This window comes from Pholis gunnellus (assembly GCF_910591455.1).
Source record: "Pholis gunnellus genome assembly, chromosome: 15".
Taxonomy (NCBI): domain Eukaryota; kingdom Metazoa; phylum Chordata; class Actinopteri; order Perciformes; family Pholidae; genus Pholis; species Pholis gunnellus.
The window spans coordinates 15,626,269-15,650,862 of NC_136542.1; the positions used below are offsets into that span (position 1 = coordinate 15,626,269).

At 46.1% G+C, this 24,594-nt stretch overlaps 1 protein-coding gene across 4 annotated transcripts in view; it reads left to right on the forward strand.

Annotated features, from left to right (window-relative positions):
• The window catches only part of ralgapa2 (Ral GTPase activating protein catalytic subunit alpha 2), a gene marked incomplete at its 5' end in the record, with an annotated part of 84,000 nt that overhangs the window by 55,514 nt on the left and 3,892 nt on the right, over positions 1-24,594 (forward strand). For 2 of the 4 annotated variants that reach the window (XM_079175198.1, XM_079175201.1), the window contains 2 exons: positions 389-516; positions 19,790-19,911. In XM_079175198.1, the coding sequence (XP_079031324.1) occupies positions 389-516; positions 19,790-19,911 (250 nt within the window). Of the gene's footprint in view, positions 1-388; positions 517-19,789; positions 19,912-22,402; positions 22,463-23,494; positions 23,537-24,594 lie in introns of all 4 variants that reach the window. The other 2 variants (XM_079175199.1, XM_079175200.1) reach the window with 2 other exon arrangements.

The window sequence follows — 24,594 nt, forward strand, 5'->3', positions numbered from 1 at the left end:
TATGCATGAACAGACGCGTGTACCCACACACAATCACACGCTGCCACTAAAATGCATATTGCCCCTTTGTGTTTGTTCGGTAGCTCAATATGAGGGCTTTGTTTAGTATTGATTGTCATTTTAATTTAATTTGCCTAACATTGATTCACACTAGATATGTGTGGTTGTCATGCAAAGTTAGGTAAAAATTCAATTTCATCTTGAACCCTTGCCCTAAACAGATGGAGAAACGGTTAAAACAAAAAAAAAGAAAGAAAGAAGAACAACAAAGTTTTTAATCCTTTCTAATTTGTGGAAGCTTACATACACAATGACAGGACACTGGCCAAATTAGCTTTGGATTGTCAAGTTGTCTCAAGTTCTCATTCTTTTCTTCTTTCTTCCCCAGGTTCCTTTCTTCGGTCCGCTGTTTAACGGCGCCATCATCACCGGGACGCTGCTGCCAAGCTTGGTGCGGGCCACCTGTATCAATGCCAGCAGAGCTGTCAAGTCCCGGCTGACTCTCTACCAGAGCTTGTATCCTTTACTCCTCAAGCCTCCTGCTTCATTTACTGTTCACCGTCCCATACCATGCATGGCTCGTCAGAGGAATGCAACGATTCTTTCAAAATCAACCGTTGATTGCACACACAGCTGAGACCATTAAGGTTATGAGCAGACATTTAGCCATGTTTTTATGATGATTGCATTAGATGCGTCGCACCACTGAGCTTAAATGTTCAGCACCACCAGTGGCCCGTTTGGGTAAATTCATTGAGACATGTGGCGTGCCTGTCACGTCAGCCAACGCACACAGCTGAGTGCTGACAGTGATCTTTATGGGCTGGCTGATTTACATACAGCTATTAGGCCGGGGCTGTTTCACAGCCTGGAGCAGCATGGGAGGTTGTGTGAGGCTCTTTTGGCCAGGAGCGCAGATAATGTGTCATCATCTATCACTACCGTTTTATGGAGCACACGGAGAGGCAAAATAAGAGCACCCTCAACAAACACATACAAGTGCATACAGACACACACACACACACACACACACACACACACACACACACACTCGCCCTCATCCCACCACCCATCCATCCAACAGTGTGCCGTTAAGAGCCTGACTCCAGCTGTAGTTGTCAGTTGGTTTAAAGGGAGTGTAATCACCAATGGTGATGAATTAGCATGTGAATGCCAGCAGCGCAGAGTTGGGGGGGGGGGGGGGGGGGGGGGGGGGAGGGGGGTGAGATGGGGGGCGAGATGGGGGGCAGAGTCAGGATGGCCCCTGGAGGGGGAAACCTGATCTCCCTCAACGCCCCGCTCCTCCTCGGACAGCATGTACGGCACCGCCTCACCAGAACCACGCTGCCCCTCTGGCGGTTGCTATAGAAACCTCCCCCGAGGAGGTTTCATTTGGGTGGAAGGGTTGCTTCTACTGTTTTTGAAACGTTGACATATTTGAAATGTTTTTGAATTATTCCGAGGTCTATGTATCTTTGTCATTTACCCCCAAAAAAGGCTTTTGTTCTTTAATTATCCTACAACACACCTTGCGTATGTTGTTTTGTTTACACTTGGGTGTGTGTAAGTATGCGTCTGTCCGTATGCGTTTCACAGTGCATCACATCCCCCCCCCCACATCAGGCCTTGTCTGTGCGTCCCCGGGGGAATCCTGAGTGACAGATGTCTGTTACCCGACGCCAAGTGAATTAGCCCAGTGTGACTCTCGGTGCCAGAGGGGGGCCAGCCACAGGCCTGCCTTCCTCTGTGAGCCTCAGGGGGTAAAGGGGGGGGGGGGGGGGACAGTACCGGGACTGTGCTGGGCCACAAAAGCCTTACCTGGCATTCCTTAGCAGAGGAGCAGAGGAGCAGACAGCACAAAGGCATGATCTATGAGAGGAGATAAGCGCTGCCTCTAGAGCTCTGGCACTGATAGGCTGCCAGGCCTCGCACACTCCAAGAGTGGAGATGAATGGATGTGCCAGGCGAAGCACACAGCCAGCATGAGTATCTGCATGTCTGTTTTTTTTTTCTGCCTAGCTTGAGAGCTTGTCAGGACACAAGCGATGTATTAACTAATGAATAGCCAAAAATGGTACGTGTGGTGTATGCCATGTGATTAGCCCGTTTTTAGGTTTTAAGAGAATGTCCTGACTGGCACAATGATCAGCGCTGGCATAAACCATAAGCAAAAGTCTTGTGGAGTTGCTCTTTTATATTTCCATTGGATTTGCTGTTGTATTATACCAGCCTTTTGCTCTTTTCCCTCTCTCCAGTCGTCATTCTTCCATTTTCTCAGGCTCTTTATCTCCTTTTTTTTCTGGGATGTGTTTTTTTTTTTTGTGCGAGATGGAAAATCCTCATCCTTACTTTACCCCTTCACAATGCCTTAACAATCCACACTGTCCTCTCTGCCCGTGAGGCCACTCTCGAAGGTAATTAGTTGAATATTTCTTCAAAGAGAAGCTATATGACCCCTGTGTGTCCAGATAAAAGGCCAGTATGGCACTGTGGCCCCCTCTCTCGCTCTGTCGCGAGGCTCGAGAGTACTCCAGCAGTCTGCCGCAACGCTCACAGGATCTCTCAGGCTAATAGGATTTGATATTGAAAAATGACCTCCAGCAACAGTGTTTTTCAGATAGACCCCCCCCCCCCACATCGCTGTCTTTCTTTCTGCTCATCACATCCTCTGTCTCCTACTCTCTCCTTTTCTTCAATCTCTGAACTGTGAGGGTTTGTGTAATCTGTGTACTTGTTTTCTCGCACAGGGTCCAGCTCTCAGTGTCAGTTAGAATTTGTGTCAATTTCTTCCGTCAAGAAGACACAACCACGGCCTTGCATCATATCACAAGCCCCCTCGCAGACAACTCGTAATGTATCATCTATTATTTACGTGCCTGATGGAAAATGCAGCTGGTCTGGCTTTGTGTGTCCTAAGTGTATTGTCTGCAACTAGTCCACCCTTCACAGCGGCATTTTGAATAATTGAGACCACAAAATGTTCAATCTAAAACAACTTAAAGGGGAAACATCGCCACCTTTTTTATGTGGACGTCCATTCAGTGTGGATGGTAAATGTTGTATATTGAGGCGATAGATTCCTCAGTGTGTGCTGTATTGACGCAGAGAGTTGAGTTTGCAGAATTAAAATCAGTTGTTTTTATTGCATTTGACATGACAGTGACGTAGAATATTTAAAGGCTGCTGTTTGAGCTTCCCAGCCTCTGCCTCCGGATGGGCCCCCATCAGCACTGATTGGACATCCACTGATTGGTAGCGGATTTTCCCTTTTAAGTGTTTGTAGAAACACCATTCTTTTTCCATCAGCACCGGAGTAGAATGGATGAATGTAATTTTGTTTACGGTACTTACTGCAGGCACACAATGTTCGATAGATTGGCTTGGAAGACACAATGAGTTTGTCTGTGTCACCTGAACCCAGCCCGTCACTGAATGGCTTCGCTGTCTGCTGCCATTTACTGTATCATGAAGCTCCTTCATACTGTCACTGTAGAATAATGTTTTCACCCAGGAGCCGGGATTCATTTCTCTCTTCAACAAGCACTTGAGTCTGATGTGCCGTCCATCGCTCTTTGTGATGGGGGGCGGTATTGTTGAGGCTAAAAATTGTCTGTGCGTGTGTGTCGGGGAAATGGCAAGTTTCTAATAGGTGAGACAGTGTAAAACTGACCTTGATTCAGAGACATAGCCTCCCTACTGGACAAAATCAATAGTTTTTGCACACTGCCCTTAGTCCCAATCCTCTGCTCTGACACACACGTAAACACATACACGCACACACACACACACACACAGATCCATCTCCAGGCAGCGATCAATAACCATAATCTGTTTCTGCCCATCGCCAGTCATGCGAGCCAGGCTTTTAGGTGTGTGTGTGTGTGTGTGTGTGTGTGTGTGTGTGTGTGTGTGTGTGTGTGTGTGTGTGTGTGTGTGTGTGTGTGTGTGTGTGTGTGTGTGTGTGTGTGTGTGTGTGTGTGTGTGTGTGTGCAGTAGCAGAAAGAAGAGAGGGATGCTTGATCCTTTCAGTGCTGAAGTCTGTCATGTTCCCTCACAGGCTTGTGTGAGCATATCTACAGTCCCCTTACTCCCCTGAATGCCAAAACGAGATGTACATAATTTCAATTGACGTATACTGAAAAACATAATGGACATGAGATCTTCTATGCACTCCTTTGTGTGCTGTTGCTGCCCCCCCACCGACGCCATCATAATAATTACAGTCACTGCATTGGTAATGACATATTCTCACACCCCTTCTGAGCAAGTTATTGTCCCACTCTCACTGTGTCTTTGTCCAACAGCAGTGTGTCCTTTTGTATACTGTAAGATTCCTCACCTAGCGGAGATGAAAGTGCGCCTGTATGCATGATAGGATGTCGTGAATAGGATCTGCCATGTTAGTGTTGTCTCACATGAATTATTTAGCATCGTTGATCGGTCTAATTTGCCAGCTGTTGTGCCATAACTGTCGGCAGTCTCATAGATAATACTCAGCCGTCTATATCACTGTGGAACACAGTGCTTGACTGGGCACAGTGAGACGCCAAGCTAGTCATTATATGCTGGTTTCATGCAATGGTCTGAGCTGATATGAGGATAACTAGCCAACTTCCTGTTTATGGAAACGGGACTGGCCAACTAAAAGGACTTGTTTTTAGCCAAGAGTTGTTTCTAATATACAGTAACATTCTTATAGGGAGGGTTAATACATCACCATGACATGTGGTGCAACTTATATTAGCTATCTGGTAGTGTGTCCATATGTACTGGATACAAGCCTTTTAGTTGGAGGCAGTTGGCTGATGTGGAGTGGGGAAGGTAGTTGGGGGGCCATTTCTGAGTTGAAGTGTCCCTGCTTGGAGTTGGCCAGGGTGGTTTGGGCGGAGGCTGGCATTGGCTTTGATAGAGCGGTTGAGAGTTTACGCAGTATTTTGGGGGGCTACGCGGGGAGGAGGGGTCTCTCCCCCACTGAATGTTTTAACCTAATCCCATTATCAGCGTAGCGCACTGCCTCCCATCTCTTCCCACTCCTTATCCCTACCCCCCTCCCGCCCTGCTCTCCAGCTGACCAGCTGTTCCTGCCGGGACTCACGACAATGTCCGATGTGTTCAGATCACTGAGTACCCCCCCCCCCCCCTCCAATACGCACACACAAATACACAGAGCGCAGTCCATGCACAACCAAAGCAATTGCCCAGCCCATTGCTGGAGCCTACGAGGGCCCAGAGGGAGGAGGGTGTTAGCTAGGGGAGAAGGGGGTAGCGCTGGGGGTGAGGAGGGGGCAAGCACAGGCCTGTCAAACCAAGAGCCCTGACTCAGGAGGCAGCCCAGCTCGGATGGCATATGGCGTCTAGCTTCATACAACATGCAAAAGTATTCTCTCCCTTCGCTGCCCCCCCCACTCTCCCCCCTCTCCCTGTCTCTCTCCCCTGCTGCTAATGCAGAATGACTCATAGCATTACTCTTTTTTTTTTTTTCTCCGTCCCTCCACCCCCCCCCGACATTGGTTCCTCCTCCTCTTGCCACCCAGCCTGTAACAAAAGGCGTCCGCTGCATGGCACCCACACCATGAAAGCCCTAAGGGGCCCAGCCCAGCCTGCACTCTGAGGTCTGAGCACGGGGGCCGCCCCTTTTAAACACAGGTAGAGCAGGCATGGAACCAGACGGCCAACAGCAGGGACCCAGAGCCCCGCCTGGGGTAGCGTACACACACTGCTGGTGTCAAACTGTTGTGCCTGTTAGCGTGTTTGTGTTTGTATGTATACGGAAGCTGCCTCTATTTTGTGGTGCCTCTGGTGTAACTGAAACATGGGCGTGTCTATACATAGTTTGCGTCGAACTGGAACCTTTCTGAGAAATAAGGGTTGTCTTTTATTTGACATAATAATAGAAGTGCTACTTTCAAGTGTAATTTAACTCCAGGGTTAATTACATTTTTCGATTTTTCCATTTCTTTTCCCACATTTGATTATATACTGTTAATGAGCCATTTCTATGGTGGGAGGGAGATTATAGAATAAGCCAGTTTTTATACACTACATAGGTTACAGATAAAAGACGTTTTCAACTACCACTAGTAGAAACAGCATATCATGGTTTAACCCCAAAAATGTCATGCTCTGTGTATTTTTAAACTTGAACCCCCACCCTCACGCCCCTCCCCTCCTCTCTCCGTCTGTTATGCATTCATGTCTGACATCTGTGTGTTTGTGAGCGGCAAAGTGAAAGCCTGCAGGACTGCCAGTTTTGTTTGGGGTCGTCCAACCTGTCCCGTCCCCTACTCAGGCTTTGGGTATCCGGTAGAATATCATAAAAAATGATTTTATGTATTTAACTGCTTGGCCTGTATCAATTTCAGAGCATATTAGTATGTGAATATATTATATTTAACTTGATATTGACTACCAATTACTTGCTCATCCAGGTTCTTGAAGAATTTCCACAAATGGAAATTGTAATACAGATCTGTTTTTATTTTCATTGTTTACATGTAAACAAATAAATTCAACTATTTAAATTAAACTAATAAATGAAAAACATTTAATCAATTATAGAAATTACAAGAGGTCGAGTGTCTTTTTCTATAGACACAAACTTCTATTTCAAGTACAGAAAGCATGACAATGCTTTGTTTTCATGCTGCTGCTGCTGAAGAAAAGCCTCCTAGTTCTACCTATTTCAGCAGATTCCCACCAATTGAGAGGAGGAAGAGGATTGCACGACTTTTATTCCTTTTTATTATGTTTTGTAAACACTTAAACATGTTGGCCCAACAGTGAGTAATCATCACAAAGTGGCTACTAATATGTAAAGGAATGACTGCCTGTGTTGGTTTGGATGTTAACAGTCAACAAGATCCTACTCTTGGAAAGACTGTTTCAAAAATAACTGACAAACGTCCTCGCTAAATATCAACAACAAAAAAATGAAATTTGCCATAAAGACTTTCCTGCTAATAGGTCAGCGAGTCTCTGTGTCCATCAGCCAGAATAACCTGACCCGAGAGTGTCACCACTGGACTAATACCGACTGCATTTCCGTTAAGAAGACGTGTTCATTGTGATTGATGTGCGGTGGTGCTGCACGGGTGTAAAAACCTGTCTGTCTGCTTTAAGTGATAAGCATCCAGCTAGCCATTCCATCTGTTCCCCCTAGCCCTGTTTAATTAATGAACTTTCTTTCTCCGCCCCGATGCCAGCCAGCGCAACACTAAAGCAAAAGCTGTTAGCCCTCTCAGGTTATCCAAATGGATGCATGTTCTTGCCCCCCCCCCCCCCCCTCCTCCTCCTCCTCCTCCTCAATGGGTGCGTTCTCATTGATTAGTTATGTTTTGTTTTCCCCTCTTTTGTGTCAGGGTTCTTGAAGGGAGGGTTAATGAGCTTTCCTGGCAAACCCCAGCGCTTGGAATCCGGGGATAAATGGGAATAATTTTGTTGTTGTTTTTTTGTTTAGTTGTTTTTTTTTTGTGATGGGCTTGGCAGAGATGTGAAGCCTCGTGCCACTGTGTGTGTTTGTGTGTGCGTGAATGACGGTGTGTGTTTGTTTGCATGTGTTTGAATGGCTTTGAGGCGGGGTATATTGCATTTCATCCCCGCTGGTCCATTATTCCTCTTCAGAAGCAGGGAATCTGGAACACTCTTTAACAGTTGGGTCTGTCACCATTCATCTTTCAGCCGTCTCAGCACAACTCTTGTCCTGTCCTCTTTTTCCACCAAGTGCTCTCTCCCTTCCTTTATGTCCCCTCTTCCTTCCGTGTCTCTAGTTACAAGGCAGTGGACAGCCCTTTGTCCAGCTAAAGCTGCCCTCTTTTGTTTGTGCGGCCTTTTTTATCCTTGTGCTAATCGCCATGGTCGTGTGCCTGAGTTGGACCCCATATTTCACGCTCGGCTCTCCTTTGTTTGACACACCGCCCCTGATAAGAATCCCAATTCTAGGGCCTCTCTGATATTGAAATCCAACAGCGGCGTAGAAAGAGCCTTCAATCATCCATTATCTGTGCCCCAGTGATTACCATTCAATCTCCCAGGATCCAGGCTCCTCATCACCGGCCCCAGAGCTGCGACGTCCCCTGAAAGAACCCGCATCCCTTAACGCCTGTGTCACATGCGAGCATATCCATAGACATTTCTGACGCCGTCTTGAGACAGCCCTGCGTTGAATGCTGCTGGGAAATGTCAGTGAAATGTCACTCACAGTTCTACGCTGGAATCTCTTGGTCTCTGATGTGGCCCTGGGTTTTGTTGGCACTCCTGTGAGGACACCTTGTGACATTATTGGCTTTCTTTGTCCCTAAATGGCCATTACATTCTCAATTCTTTTTTTTTTTCTTGTTCCGAGACTTGGATTGCTCTTTTTTTCCGTTTTGCACGGGCTGCGTTGCTTTTAATGTCACAGACTTAATTGGCTGTTTTAAGAAGGAATTAGTTGATTATTTATAAGTTGCACATTAATGCCTCTTTAAATGGTTCAAAGGCAGTGTCTGCTCCTCCGCTGGCCTGTGGCCATTGTTCTCTTTTCGAGGATGTCCTTGTGCCTCGCAGCATTTGCATCTTTTGCACCAAATGGTATTTTCTGCATTGACAGACGAAGGCACGGCAAACAAAGCAACAACAAAAACAAAACATCTAAGTATGCATCGCTGTGCATTGTCTGCCCCTTTTCTTTTACAGAAAGCAGCCTTTGATGTGTTAATGCTGATAGTCTGTGTCTCGTTGTCAAGTGGTGGATGTGGCTGAAAGAGAAGCACTGAGAAATATTGGCCAAAATCTTCCCACTGCAACAGGCTGTAATGATATTGGGTCGATGTCGAACAAAGACAAAGTATTGTTGGCTGCAGACACAGGTACAACACATTCTAATTGTGGGGTCCCCTTATCTTAACTAAATGCATCTTTGTCATACAGTATAACATTAAAATACAGATTGATTCTAATGGTAATGAAATTTAAGAAAACTTTTGTGCTGCAGACATCCACTTATCCAACACTATGTTTAGATGCACAACAGCTCTCAGTACCTTTGTTTAATGCAGTGTACACATCTTCATTAGTTATGTATAGCCTCTAATTACTATTGATGAGACTCTAGCTGATTTGGGTACAAATCTATAGCTTTTGTTATTCTAATGAGTGTTATTTACCCTCAGATCTCTGAGCCAGGGGGCTTCGGAATGGGGCTTTGTGCAGGCAGATCTAGCCGGGGCAGCTCTAGCGACACCCACTTGTTTTTGTATCTGCCGACTTTGACGAAATCCAGTTTCCCTCCCCCCACATCATCACCCGTCTGCATGGACGTATAGCACTTCCCGCTCCTCCATCTGTTTTTGTCCACCCATGAAAAGGTCCATTATAATCTGCAGGATGCACAGTTGATGTGCCGCGAGCTCCGCTTGAACCAATCAAGGCAGTGCGCTGAACTTAGGCCACGAATCCAAGAGGCTCCAACCCCTCCCCCAAGTTCATTTTGATTATCTGGGCTCTCTGAGATCTTCAGTTGAACAAGTTTTTATAACAACATTGTCTCCATCATCCCTCTCCCCCCCCCTATAAAAGCTTCCAGTCTGAATTGGGCTCTATGCGTGCCCACTGGATGATGGCAGGCTCCTGATTAACCCTGGAGTGACTAGCTAATGTCATTGAAGGAGGGCCACCTGGCTGTGAGACTGTACAGTCAGCTGCCACTGAAGGGCCAGAATAGGAGACGACCAGGTGTTGGGCTCCAGCCCCCCTAATTGTTGCCATGTAATAGCCTGCTTGACTGCACAATATAGCCCAGGGGCGAGGATTAGGAAAAAGCTGTTGCCAACACAGAAGTCCATTTTCTTTTTTGCTCAAGGTTTTGTGTGTGGGTTTCTTTCTGTGTGCATGCTTATGTGTGTATACATATATACATCCCCTTTGCCGTCGGCCTCATCCATTACAGCAGGTATAAGACTGGGCCCCTTTTCCTGGCTGTCACCCAGCCCGTCACCGTCCCAGCACATTCATTTCAGACATACACAACAACTTGCTTTAGATTGGGACCCAAATATAAGTACCGATTATCGACGGTAACTATTGCAGACTTATTGTCAGGCTGAGTGCTCGCTGTATGGAAAGAAAACACGTCGCAAAACACAATTTCCTCATCATATCACATCCACATCAACAGCAACCTATTCATCCATCATTATCCTCATCACTTTGACAAAAAGATATGAGCAACCTTGCCTGACTATATGATATTTTAAGGTAATCACAATAGAATTGATTGAAATATGTCCAAAATGCAAACGTGAGGCCAAATTAAACCACTCTTGCCCCCCAGTAACTAACCCACTCTGTGCATTCACCACAGCTGTGATCATATGTAACCCAGCGCTAATCATTATCATTCCCGCTAAATGCCTGGCATTTTGCATAAGGCCAAGCAGCCTAATTGGCCCGATGAACCTTTCACAGAGGGGGCAATGGAGGAACAAGAGACTTCACGTGCGGCACGCCTTGGCGGGGAAGCAGACGGAGATGCTTGGCGTTAAGGCATCACAGTTATTCTGCCGCACATGCCACAAGCATCATTAAAATTGCTTAAACCTCCGTTCGTTTTGTTTTAATATTTCAGCAATGCTTGTCTGAACAGTGTTAGCGTCGGGTTAAAATCAGAGCCATTTGGCATGACCCAGAGTTGGCCCACTCCTCATTAAGTGTCAGAGTGGTTTTCTAGATGTGTCAAATAGATTATAGAACAGGGTACTTTGATTGCTGCCATGCTTTGGGGTGGGCACAGGTGGGTTTGAGTTTGAGTCTGTAGCCTGGTGATGATAATCACTCTTTAAATTTACATCTAGAAAGTTGGAAGAAAGAAGAGGTGAAATGCCTCATAAGTAATCAGATGGTTTTCAAGCGAAGTCTCGGCCGAGCGTGCCCTTCCCGGTTTCATCTTTGACTTTTTATTAAAAGTTCAAATTGAGATCAGATAGATGCTGTTGTCCCCTGTCTTGATTCTAAACAATTCAAATATCAGGAACTGGAGAAAGAAAAAAAGAAAAATAGAGGACGCATATTCACCTCAGATAACTCATAAGATGCACACCTTTGTCCTGACCTAATAATGTTTCCAGATGGCTGAGGCATTCATGTCACTCTGGCCATCGTCACTGACAAAGGAGACCTTCAGAGAGAACTCTCACCCAGCCAGTCACAGAACTGTATCTGTTAATCTTCATCCCTATGAGCCTTTGCTCATCTTATTATGACTTTCTGTTAATGCACGGTGGGGGCCTGCGTGACTGTCTGGCTGTAATGGGCCTGTGTTTGATTAATCATGTCGATCCATTGTGTTTCACATCTAAGGCTGCTGTGTTACGACTCATCAATGGAGACCAGGGTCCTTTGAAAAGGAGATTGGTTACAGACTCGGCTCATCTGAATACACAAGCCCAGTAGGCTTTGATGGCAGTCATGTTGTGTTGAACAAACCGCGCTACAACAAATTATGATGTCACCAGGTATCTTGTGGCCATCGTGTTTCTCTGTGCGGTGTGAGGATGACTTGTTGCTTTATCATTTATGTCCTGCGAGCCCCCAACAACTTGTCCTAACATAGTTTAGGGGTCAGCATTGACTTTGGGTGTAGGTGCTGTTCTTATGATTTGTTGTGGAGCGGAAATCGATTTTTAGTGTCCCCCAGAGGAATGGTGGGCTTCCAGAGACTCGAGAAAATGGGTGACTACTTCCTCCAGTCAGCTCATAAATAACCTGGTCATGCCAGCCGGCAGACATCAGATTTTGTCTGCAGCGGTGGCAAACCTGTGTGAAATCACTGATGGGCAGTGATGATGTCACAGGTTAGGAGTGATGTCACGGCCATAACTTCCCGTCCCGCTGTCTGAATGCCAGATGGACGGTAGAGAGGTGTGGAGGTTGGAGCTTAGAAAGCTCTTGCTGTGGGGAAACTCACCCCTCAGGAGGTGTCATTAACCTGGGCTTACTGTTTGACCCGACTCCTTTGGGGCTCTGCGCTCCCGTTTCCTGGACCCGCTCCTAATTAGGCCACTTGTTAAAACTCTTCTGAAACCAGCTATTCCTCCAGAGCATCTGATCTCCCGTATGTCTATGCACACCCAGAAAATGGACACACAAACACCTCCACTCATCGTAATGCATTTGTGACACATTCAGACATTTTCTGTGTCTACAGCAAAAAAGCTGTTTAATGAGACACCAAGGTTTGAGTAGCTGCCATATAAAATGGGATTGGGACACACATGCACACTGTAAAATCACCCTACTGGCTAGTTCCTGTCATACACGCTCTCACTTTATCCATCTCAATCTGTTGTTCCATCCCACTATGCCATTATTCCAGCAGCCAGCTGTATTGCCACATTCACTCTCTCTGTCCCTATCTTTCTTTCTCTCCGCGTCTCTTCGTCTAAATGTCTCTGTCTTCCTCCCCGTTTTCCCATAATCACCTCACACCTCTGAGGGCCTCTGCTGAGACGAGCTTCACACCTCAGCCCTCGCTGTGACAACAGGTACCGCTGGCACTCACCGCCTGGCCTCTCTCCAATCAACACCTGCTCGGCTTTATCCCTCTTTCTTCCCTTCCTCTTTTCCATCTTCCCCGCTCACTACTCTCCATCTCCGCCTTCTTTCTCCATCGTTCCATCCCATGTTTTAGTGTCTCCGGACTCTCCGCCAATTCTTTTGCCTGTGTATCCCCCTCTTTACGTTTCCCAGTCTCCTGCCACTTTTCTGCCTCTTATCTCCTTTTCCATAATGAGCAGTGGATAATCCATATGCAGTTCAATCCATTTGTCCATAACGATGCCGCATGGAGACGGCACTGTGATCCCCTGTTGATTTAAACATTTTCATGTGACACTTGTCTGCTTTCATTACCTCATATGGTAGCAGTGTAATGACTGGCAACAAAAGCCTGGATGCAAGTCATTTAAAGGTGTGTCTTGCCTGATTTTGCCACCAATCATGTTTCAAATCTGACACTTTTTCCTTTCTAGTTCACCACCTAAGCACGAGACTTAACGCCTTAATGTATTTGTATGAATGGACAGTATTTGTGTGGTATACTGCCATGAGAGTGCATGTGGTATGAGGACGTGAGGCACTGTGCCTTTCAACAACAAAAATAATGAACACATCTGCTCTTTTTACCCTGCTGCACTGGCACCACGGCACAACCAAGCCCCCCCCCCATCCCCCATCCCTTCCTCTCAACAGGCCAATTATGTGACTGCTGGGAGTCAATGGCGATGTGAGCTACTCCTGAGCGCTTCTCCTCACCAAGGTCAAGCTGATTGGCCCAGGTTAATGGGCAGATGTGGGGCTAAGAGAGGAGGGGGGTCAAGCACCTAGAGGCACCCTCCACCTCATCTCTAAACTGTCCCTCTTCACTACAAGAGGCCTTTTTACCACCGGCGCTTCTACAAACAGGATTAACCTTGGCTGCTGCTGTGGGGGCCCGAGAAGCGAGGGGAGCGTTTCCTCCCCATGCATGGCAAAGTTTTTGCTTTCATTATGGGGCTTGAGGTTTTTTTAAAGGTTCTTCCCTGAATCTTAAGGTGTGGTGGTCGGTCACGTGTCCTCTTTGAGGATAATGTAAACATACCTTGGATCCTTATTGTTTCTATGTTGGGTAAAGGTGTTGTTTTTATTTTCATTTGATAAAAGGCTGTGTTAGTCTACTAGTCGGCATTCTCTCACAGACAGCGTATAGACGGGGTAGCCTGCGCGGTTTCTAGTGAGGATGAGGTATAATTCACAGAGAAGGACTTCTGAACTGCTCTGCAGTTCTCTTGAATGCTGAATATTGTTAGTGTATCTCTAACAACTGGCACTGCCCCAACTACGTTTATTAAGACTGCTGTGGTTAAACCTCTATTTAAAAAATACACTCCTTGATCCAGAGTCTCTGAATAAATATTGCTCAGTCTCCAGCCTTCCATTCTTTGTAAAAGCGCTAGAAAGAGCAACCTTCGCTGCACATATTTACCAGTCTTTTTTCAGGGCTTGCCCCTCCACCAATACTGCACTTACCAAAGTGGTGAGGGATCTTCTGCTTACTGTGGACTCAGATTCCACCTTTGCCCATCTATTTCTGGATCTCAGTGAAAGTTTTGACACCATTGATATTTGTCTACTCCTTGACTGACTGGAAAATCAATGTGGTGTCTTTGGCCTTGGCACAAGTCTAACTTAGCGGATAGAACATCAGAATGTTCTGGTGTGTAATATGGAGTACCTCAGGGCTCTGTGTTTGGCCCTCTGGTTCGTTGCCTCCTGACAAAGACCTCTATAACATTTCCTGAGATTGGCCACATGGCTTGTTGAGGCCTTTATATCCATATCAGTTAGTTGCTTATTCTTTGATTACTCTAGGCCTTTACCATTATCCCTTTAAGTCTAGTACTTATAGTCCATGTTTGTCCTGCTGTGTATCTTAAATCTTCGTCTGCTGTCGCTTTTCCTGAGATTGTCTCCATTTTTTTTCCTTTAGGTCTTGTTTTGGGGAGAACTTATCCTGCTCTAATCGGGTTCTATGGATAGTGGGTGGAACAAATTGTGGTTTGTGATAGGGGCTATATAAATATTGAATTGACTTGACCTAACGATGAAACCTTCCTCAATAAGCAAAGAGATTTTAGCCTACTCACTCAACACGATAAGGGCATCTTTGACAAAAGCACAGGGGTCAGGCACCCTGCTTCGCCCGTCATCTGACTTAGAAGTGGATAGAAGTGGAGCTTAAGAAGTGAAATGTCAGTATGGTGCATCTTAAGACCCCTTGTAACGCTCCATTGGCTAATCTAGATCTTCAGCCTCTGCCCTGCCTTAATCAACGGAATAATGATGTGAGTCTCTATCTGTCTGCCTTGTTCATTCTGTTGTTCATTTAATGGAAAATGAGAGTAAAGACTACAGACAAAAAACTCTTCACAAGCATTCATTGTTTTGTATAAACAAAGCACAAAACAGTGTTCCATTCTGGGACACTTGGGCTGAACCCACTTTAGTCTTCACCGGTCTCCGAGTCCCTGCTGCTGACAGCCATCCCGACAGCAACCAATGCAATTCACTATGGGGATGATATTCCCTATCTTGTCTTCAACAGATATAGCACTGGTGTTCACTTGGCATTCAGACCAAAATCGTTTTTTGTCCCATCATGCTTTCAGAATCTCTGAACTTCCCTTTGGCAAACTGCAGATGGGCTGTCACACAGTGGTCATTGTGTTCAAAGTGAACATAGATGGACTCTATAATGTTAAAAAGAATCATGATGTAGACTGATAGGGAACATGGGTAGATGAGGTATTTCTTCAAAACATTACCGCCATATCAGTTTTGATGTTCTGTTTGTATCCAACACAAACACAAGGACGCACATGCATGAGCATGAGCACACGTGGGGCGCAATAAAAATGACTGCTAATGGTTCATACTTTTCTGTTGCTTGACAGTTGGCAGTTACGCAATAATTACACAACATTTTGACCCCTAATGTTTTATGGGAAACAAAATACATTCACAGGTTTGATACACGCAATGTGCTGAATATGAACTATTTACATTCAGAGTACCTTTAAGTTGAGGCGTATTTTCTGAAGCCACGAACGTCCCTGCTGTCTGTGTGTCTGTGTGTGTGTGTGTGTTTAAAGGCTGTTGAGTGTGTGTGTGTGTGTGTGTGTGTGTGTGTGTGTGTGTGTCAGAGTGTCAGAGGCCAGTGGTGGCGTGAGGCCTTTTGTCAGCAGGGGGACTGAAGAACACAAAGACAGAGGCTGGATGGTAAGGATGCTGCTCTCCAGAGAGAGACCAGTTCAGAGGTCAACATAGGCTCTTTTGGGGAAGTGTGTGTGTGGGTGGAGGGTGTTAGTGTGTGTGTGGTGCCTGTGTGTGAGCATGTGTACGTGTCCGTATGCGCTGGGTGGGGTTACACGCGGCACAAAATTGATCCCGGTGGACAGGCATTTTCAGGACAGGTCCCTGTGGACGGAGATAGAAAAAGGGGAGCGGGGATGATGATGAGGGTTGGTGGCGGTTGGCGATGGGGTCCAGCAGGGATGGAGCAGCCTGCTAATGAAGAGCCATCTGAGGCCTCCATTCACCTTGAACATGGGCCACTGCAGCTGCCCTGACCTTGGCTTTGATCCACAAAGATGCTTGACCCCCCCACCATTCCCCCAGAGCAACCCCCTTGCCATCTGGAAGACACACATGCATATGTATACATACGTACGTGCACACACCCACAGATACATATGCATGTACACGTAGGCTGACTCATATCCACATGCACATATGCCTTTACAGGTTTTATGTTGTTAGAATCCGTTTCTAGTAGTGTTTCTTTCAGCAACCTAACACTGTTTGTGTTCTTTTGCATGTACGCTGCATTTTGTGCGTTTGGGCATAATTGACCTGTGTGTTTGTGTACTCGTGTGCTCACTCAAACATGATGTGCCAACAATAAGTCACTGGCTTTGTCGCCAAGGAAGAAAGGGCAAGCAGGGGACAGGATGGTTAAGGACCGTTATGCACTAAAAACACATTATCACAAATGTGTTAATGTTGTAGTTAATAGACTGAATTAGTGCTTTAAACCTAATACTCCCTCCCCACCCTCATGATGCCCTAACCACAACCTCCAAGTCTCGAGACATCAGTCCACTTACTGAAGTTGTTTCACATTGGGAGTTTTTTTTTGTTCTTCTTGTTACTATCCCGATGGTTGCCACGCTCCATTGGCATTGGTTTCCTTCTCTTCTCCCTAATAGGAATGCAGCGGCTTGGAACGTAGGGGTTCCTTGGAAATTCCCAAAGTGGCGCAACACACTTTGCTCCCACACCCCGGCTCGTCGTGCTTGCCCGGTTCAGCTGTAAATGACAGTTATGTCACGGGTGACTTGGGTTGAAGTCCATCTGTGGAAATGTAGACCTGTCTGCATTTTCCTTTTCATGTATTTCATTTCTAGCTTTATGAGAGTATTTTAGAGCACAAAATATAGAGGAGCTTTTGTTCGACATAGTAATATTGTCATTTCAGAAAAAAGGCTTTCACAACTTCAAACATTTTCTTAAAGTATAACATTTTGTAATTCATGGTCCATCTTTCCATGAGATTTTGTTATTTTCCCCCCTGAAAAATAGGTCAGTGTCAGCGGGTTTGGTGTCCATGGCATGGACATAGTCTTTGCATCACCGTTCTGGAAGTGTCCATTGATTAAGTTACTGCATGGAGGCAGCCGCATCTGTGCAAATGCTGGGGAACAAGCTGTGCCCGTGGCTTAGTAATTAGAGATGAGCAGAAAGGAGCGGGAGTGCGAGAGAGAGAAGGAAAGATTACCCCTCACTGTGCATCAGGTCTGATTTCTGTGCGGCAATTTTTTTACCCACAGATAGCATCGTACATTTACTTAAGTGAGCTGATTATGGCTCTCGCTTTCACTCATCTCCAAAATACCTTTTATTAGTCTCCCTCCCTCAGCGCCAGTCTTTCTCCCTGGCAGCCTGTCATATATTTTCTCTCAGCTCTTGATAATTCCACACTATCTCCCTTCATTTTATTCTTTGAAGTTTTTTTTTTTTTTTTTCTCTCACTCACCATAATCCATTTGTCTAACTTGGACAGAGGGCAGCGGAAGGAAGTGGTGGAGGAGAGGCGTGTGTCAGAGTCGAGAGAGAGCGCCTGCTCCAGCTGGAGTCAATATTTGCTTTAGGAATCTCAATAACAGGCCTCCAGTCATCTGCATCTCTGATAATGGACAGCCATATGGCTCTGTTGACCCACGCTGTGTGGAAGGTTCTCTCTCTCTCTCTCCTCGTCCTCCCTTGTCTTTCATTTCTCGGCTTCCTTCTAACTTTTTCCCATTTTCTTTTCATTAAGTCCTTCGTTCTACTTTATGTTGTCTTCCACTTATCATCTATTTGGGCACATTTTGTTCTTTTACAAACATGCCTTTTCTGTGTCTGTCATCCATAAAAGCCTGGATATGACCCACCACACAAAGCTGTGACCCAAGTTACCATGGCAGCAGGGACTGGCATGCCCACTCTTTGTCCAATACTGTTTCCAGCAAGTGACAGAAAACGGTGATGTTGCATGTCTGGGTATGACTGGAAGACCGACATAGAGCTCAAGAGGGAAGTGTTTGTACATGCTTGAAGTGCTGCTGCTCTGCTTCTCTTAAATGGAGATCCTGGCCCTGTCTTTCCACTCCCCTTTTCCTCCTTAAGGTAGGAAATGTGAGCTTTTATTTTGAAGGGATTTCTTGGTGTTCTGTCCCGACAAAAGTCCAAATACTGTGAGTTTTTGTTGAGTAATGCTTTTCAGGTTTTTAGCCGTTTAAAAGACATGGACTGTAAAATGACTACATTACACTTATTGTTTGGTTCAAAGGGTGTGTGGAACAGAACATCACAACCATTTCCGAGTATACAAACCCAATCCCTATCTTCCTGTGGTACCCTATCCTTTGTGTCAGTCTGCCCTCTGTCCAGCTCTTGTCTGTCCCTGTGAGCAGCTTGGCCATCGTACCCTCTGGTGCCTCCCGGCTCAGGTGCCCGTCACCCCCGCTTTGCCACGGTTCCCTCAAAGCCATTGGTCATGGCTGTTGGCCCCTGCTGTGGCGGCATGTGCCCACAGCAGGCCCCCTGCCCAGTCACTGTCTCGTCCTATCTATCTAACCCAGACCAGAGCCTCTCGGCCCAGTCCAGCCTATCTCGGCTCAGCCTGGTTCAGCCTTGGCTTCAGCAACAGCCCAGTGCTATTCCACCCTGGCAGTTGTAATGAGATGAGGGGGAGGGGTCCTCTGTGTTGAGCATGTGTGTGTGTGTGTGTGAGAGAGAGAGAGAGAGAATGCATGTGTTTGTCAAGCAATTTGTTAGGTGTCGTCTATCAAAGAAACATGGTCACAACAGACAGCCGTGAGAATAATCAGACTCATTGTCAAACATGCACACACACACTATTAAATCTGAAAAGTGCCATCAGACAGCCCTTTGTCACTCCAATAGTCCCCTGCACCATATTTTATCCAGCACTTGCCTCCATTACACAACAGACTTACCGCGATATATCTATGATAATGATATGATAATGGCCGTCGGAACGTTTTCCACCCTCATCCGGCAGCCATTTTGCAAGCCCACTTATTTATTTATTTATTAATTTGAGCTTTTCCACATTTCAAATCCGGCCATCCATCCATCCATCCGTCCTGCATGCTGGCTGCCCAGGCTCCAGTCACTGCTTGTCACTCTGAATTTCAAATGGCTCCAATTTTCCCCCTGATGGCACGGAGAAGTGGCAGGCAGCACATCGGGGAGGGTGGTCCTAGACATGCTGCCTGCAGCAGGGTTCTATTAGAGGGACGAGAGGGGGGAGATGAGAGGTTTGGAGCATCACGCCAGTAGTGATGTATTCTTTCTTTCTTTTTGTATGATTATTTTGGAGACTGCTTTCTTATTTTGGGCCGTGTGGCATGGCTGATTGGTCCATCTCTGCTTCTGGCTAGGTTGCTGATGTTGGAGCTGCCCTGCCTCTCGCGCTCCCAGCTCGACTCTCACAGTACATCATGTATATGCAGCGCAGCACAGAAAGAAAACAAAACAATGAGTGATTTGCAACTGTGACTATGAACTGACATGTTTTGATGACTTTCTGAAATGAGATTATTTTGTGAGTTTTAGGTTTAAATGACAAACGAGGCAAAGAATTACTCCACCTTGCTGCCTTCATCTTCTCCAACAGGCCATTATGTTTTGTTCCTTAACGAGCGCTAACCAGCTATGAGGAGCGGGCGCTCTACCTGGAGGCCATTGTTCAGAACCACAGAGAGGTCATGACTTTTGAAGACTTTGCCTCTCAGGTCTTCTCTCCGTCTCCCGGCTATCCAATGAGTGGGACAGGTGAGAACTGAACCACACTGCACCTACGTCCTCCTTCATGTTCTTTTCCACTCCATGTCCTTTTGCTTTTCTCATTCCGTCTCTCCATCCCAATGTTGCTTCATCCCCCCTTTCTTCATTTCCCCCTCCTCCGGGCCTTCTTTCGCCCTCCTTGCCTCTTCTCCTGTGTTAGTCTCTCCTCCTCCTCCACAACGCACCTGTTTGTCCCTGTCGCCTCCTCCACCCCCCTCATTCTCTCCACTCTTCTTCCACGCCTACGCTCGCTGATGAATATCAAACGACGGGATCTGCTCTTCACGCCGTCCAACTGACTTCAAACACTCCGCTTTCTCCGCTTCCTCAAGCCCCACTCACCCTACTTTGTTCATCTCTTCTTGTTTCAAAACTGCATCTTTCCGTGCAATTACTTTCCTATGAATATAAGCACCCTCGTTAAATGGCAGCCGTTTGTGTGTGTGTGTGCGTGTGTGCGTTTGTGTGCGTGTGTGTGCATGTGTGTGTGCGCGCGTCTTCATGAGCTCATTCACCAACACTTAGGGGATCCGACCATCAAACAGCAGCTCGCGGATGTCAGCACAGCACCCTTATCAGTCCATGATGAATACAATGGAAAACGTGTCTTATCGTGTTCTTCCTTCTTGTACCAGCTCTGATCGATCTGCAACAGCACTGAAATCAATACGGGATTGCACTTTTCCACTCTATTGGATCACGACACACATTCTATTTTGACAAGGAAAGCGCTCCATAATACCACACCATAGATGTCTTGTCATTTTCAAATCTGTCATTGCTGATATGCTGGTTGAATATGTATGTAATATGTCCTTCCTGTATGCTGGCATGTGAGACTAATGCTCTAGTGTGTGAAGGACTTCAGATTCTCAGACGGCAGGTGTGATATTCAGGCTGTTGAGGGCAGGCAAGAGGTAGTCGGCGACATTACCATACTGTTTGCCCAGAGAAATCTCCTCAGACCGACCTCTTGCCGCCTTCTCTCATACCCAGCACCAAACCAGCTGAAAGGGACGGACTGAGAGGAAGAAATACAGATACAGAGGAATATAGTGGAGAGGGAGAGCAAGAAGTACTAGCTGCCGTAGACTATTTCAACTATGGGTTCCTTTGTGGCTGGGAAGAGATGGGTTAGAGAGGTTAGCCAGGCTGGAGAATAATGTTTCACAGCATGGGACACATACACTGTGTCTAATGTGAGAGGCCGCAACATAATGAAGTCTGTACGGCAGTTGTGTCACCCTCGCTGCTGCGGAAACTCGTTCTGAACAGCAATTTGTATTTCTCCGGAATCTACGTGTGTAAATGGATTACAAGGTGTGTGTGTGTGTGTGTGTGTGTGTGTGTGTGTGTGTGTGTGTGTGTGTGTGTGTGTGTGTGTGTGTGTGTGTGTGTGTGTGTGTGTGTGTGTGTGTGTGTGTGTGTGTGTGTCCATTCATATTGTATCCAGGACTCACTTGCACCATACAATACTGTAACACAGTCACTTTCTTGTATGTTAACCATTATAACAGTGCTGTTGAGCAATTTCACAAATCGCCTTTGCTGCTGATGTTTGTCATTTTAAATTCTGACTCATCTTGGGGCTCATTTGTCCAAATAACTGTGTTTAAATGTAAGTGCTGTCAAAGTAAGCACATTTCTAACAGTACATTTCCTGCAACAACAAAAAAAAGATAATAGAATATATCTATTTTATGTTCTGGTGCAGCCATGGAAACATGGTGACATTTTGTGTCGTTAGCGTCACTGACGCGCTGGGACAAGCAGACACAGAACACAGTGTGTATGTGAATCTGTGATTTAGTGTGAAATGTGTGTACATTTAAAGAAACAACTATATTTTACTGAAAAATCAAGAATTTAAGCCTAATGTATTAATAAGAAAACACACACACACACACACACCAGGTGCGACTACTGGGGGATATAAGATAACCAGCAAAATTCCCATTTGCCTTATCTAGAACCAGTGACTGTGATTTCTGCTTTAAAAAAATGACAATTAATCGTTTGTCAAAATTTTTGCAGATCAATTTTCCATCAATCAATTAGTTGTTTAATTGACTTTACCAGTTACTCCTAGCCTCCACAGTTGTGTGTGTGTGTGTGTGTATTCATGTATTCTTCTCAACCGTATCCATAAACTAAAGGCTGCTCTTTAGCGTCTCAAAACCAAAGGCATGTATTTAATGCTTTAGGCCACATGAATAATGCATCCAAGTATCCTTTATCGTTGTAGTTAATCATCCTGATCTTTTGTGTCCCATCGAGCATATAGCTTCAATGTGTCATTGATGGCTGGCCGACGCTGCTCCTCATTCTCACCCTTCTGAAATGTGCTTTACTGCCCTCCTGTGTGTGCGTGTGCGTGAGTGTGAGTGTGTGTGTGCGTTTGCCCATCCATCTGTCTGTCCGTCCATCCTGCTCTGGCTCCCATTGCTGCCACTAACATGTCATCCATGCTCCACGACAGCGTGCAGGCGTTGGCCGGGGATGGTTTGGGACATGGAGTACCCCTGGGCCAAACTGGACTGTAAGACTCTGCCTGCTTCCTCCACACTAGGCATGACGCCCAGCCACAGCCCACCAGCATCCATCCATCCATCCATTCATTCATTCATTTAGGTCACTTTGAACCCCGCCATCATCCAATAACCCGTGGGGGCTGCGCTTGATTTAGCCCTTTTTGTAAAAGAAAAGTAGGGCTCAAGTTCCAAGTCCAGATTCTGCATGCTAATTGCTAAATGACGCGCTCCCTCAGTGTTTCACCGCTTCCCCCGTGAAAGGCATTTAACCCTCAGCCCTCTCCGGTCATCTCTGTACATTCTTTGGCTTTTCAGCATCCTCCACAGCGTCGTCCACCATGATCCTGAATGCAACCTCACTTTGACCCTGTAACTTCACACCGGCGTCACGGCTTCCTGCATGAGCCAGTCCATCTGTCATACAGAGCAGTGCTCTGCCCTCGTTGTGATACACCTGCACAGCTTTGCTCAGTTTTTATTGTCTTGTTTTCATGTCGTGTGTTTTCATCCTCTTAACTTCTTCTAAATGAATAGAAAGCAATACTTTTTTTTCCTCCTCGTGGATAAAACATGTTAAAATCTCCCACGAGCCTCTGAGGAGCCCCGGCATCTGTAACTCTCTCACCCTAACCTCTAAAAGTAACACCGGTGATGCATTTGTTTCTGTTGTTGCCATGTGAACTGCCCACCATTCATGCTTTGGATTTCAAAATTACCCTGATTTTGAAATGTGTGAATTGGACAGACTAATCAGACATTATGTCCTTAAAGGTGTCTTCAGGGAAAAAAAGAAAAGAAAATGGCACTTCATGACAAAGTCATCACCCAAATCAGTGAACCTTGTCTGACTTTTAAACCCTCCAGTGACGACTAACCTCGACGGCACACAAGCTGTCTGAAAATCCCGCTCGTCCGGCCCTTCAGACGGCGGACTTTTCAGCAGCGTTGTGTTGTGTTGTGTTCCGCTGTAGTGTGGTATGGTGTGTGTGTGTCCGCCGCTCTCTCTCACATGATGCTCTACTCTGTTTTTCCCTTTGTAGACTAAAAATATCTTAAAGGTCCAAATACTGTATATGGCGAAGGTAAGCCCCGAGTCAGACCGGAAGCTTGTTTCCGTCCAGCGGCCTACCCCGTCGCTCGATCACTCATCCTGGCTGTTTTTCCTCCCCCCTACCCCTTCTTTTTTTTCATTCAGCACTAACCAAGCTTTACTTACTGAGTGCTCTGACAAAGCGAAGGGGACAGAGAAATCAGGCTGTTTATTCGGGGGGTGTCCTACTGTTTAGGCCAGGCTGGTAATTGAAAGTGATGCACGGTGGGGACAATTAGCACCTGACTAAGTAGCAGCATGAACAATACGGCTACACTTCTGGCCCTCGCTTCTGCATGTGGCGCGCCTTTATCTCTTCCCCCAGCAAACACTTTTCTCTTTGCTTTCTTTCTCTTTTTTTTTCTTCTCCCCCCCCCTCATTTCCTCCTGTTGGAGTGTGCCTGTTTGCCTGGGGCAGACTCTGAGACTAACACCTGCCGCACTGGAAGATGTCTTTGTCATCTAAAGCCTTGTTTGAACTGCTGCGGAGGGGACCAATGGGATAGCGGGGCCATTTAAAGACCCTCTTTGTTTTCCCTCTCGCTCGGTCTCTCCCTTCTCCTCTCCATTTGAAATGAACCTCACCGTAAGGCAGACTGGGCTGAGTAAAGAGCGGAAATGCTGGCTTCTTATGACGATGATAATGATACATTAGCTCTTCTGGATCTGGGCTTTTTTTCCACTCAGTAACTTACTATGAAAATGAATTCTTGCATAAGGCCGTACAGTGAGGAACGACGTTTAGAAACTGATGTAACCACAGTCATTAAGTGCCTCGGTGGGAGTGATGACTGTTTAGTGCAGCATGTTTTAATGGCTGCTAAACGAAAAGGGAAGTCTGTTGAGTGGGTGGATAACTGTACCACACTATTGTCTGTGTATATTAGCTGTAATAGGTGGTTTCCTTCATCCTGTCTATCGTATGTCTTTACAGCACATCCAGACAAAGTTTAGTTTGTAAAACAAAGTATTTACTGTAGGAATGAGTTGAAGAATACGGGAATGCAGGATTTGCTCTGTCCATCGGGCCAGCCCACATTTTTAGCCAAG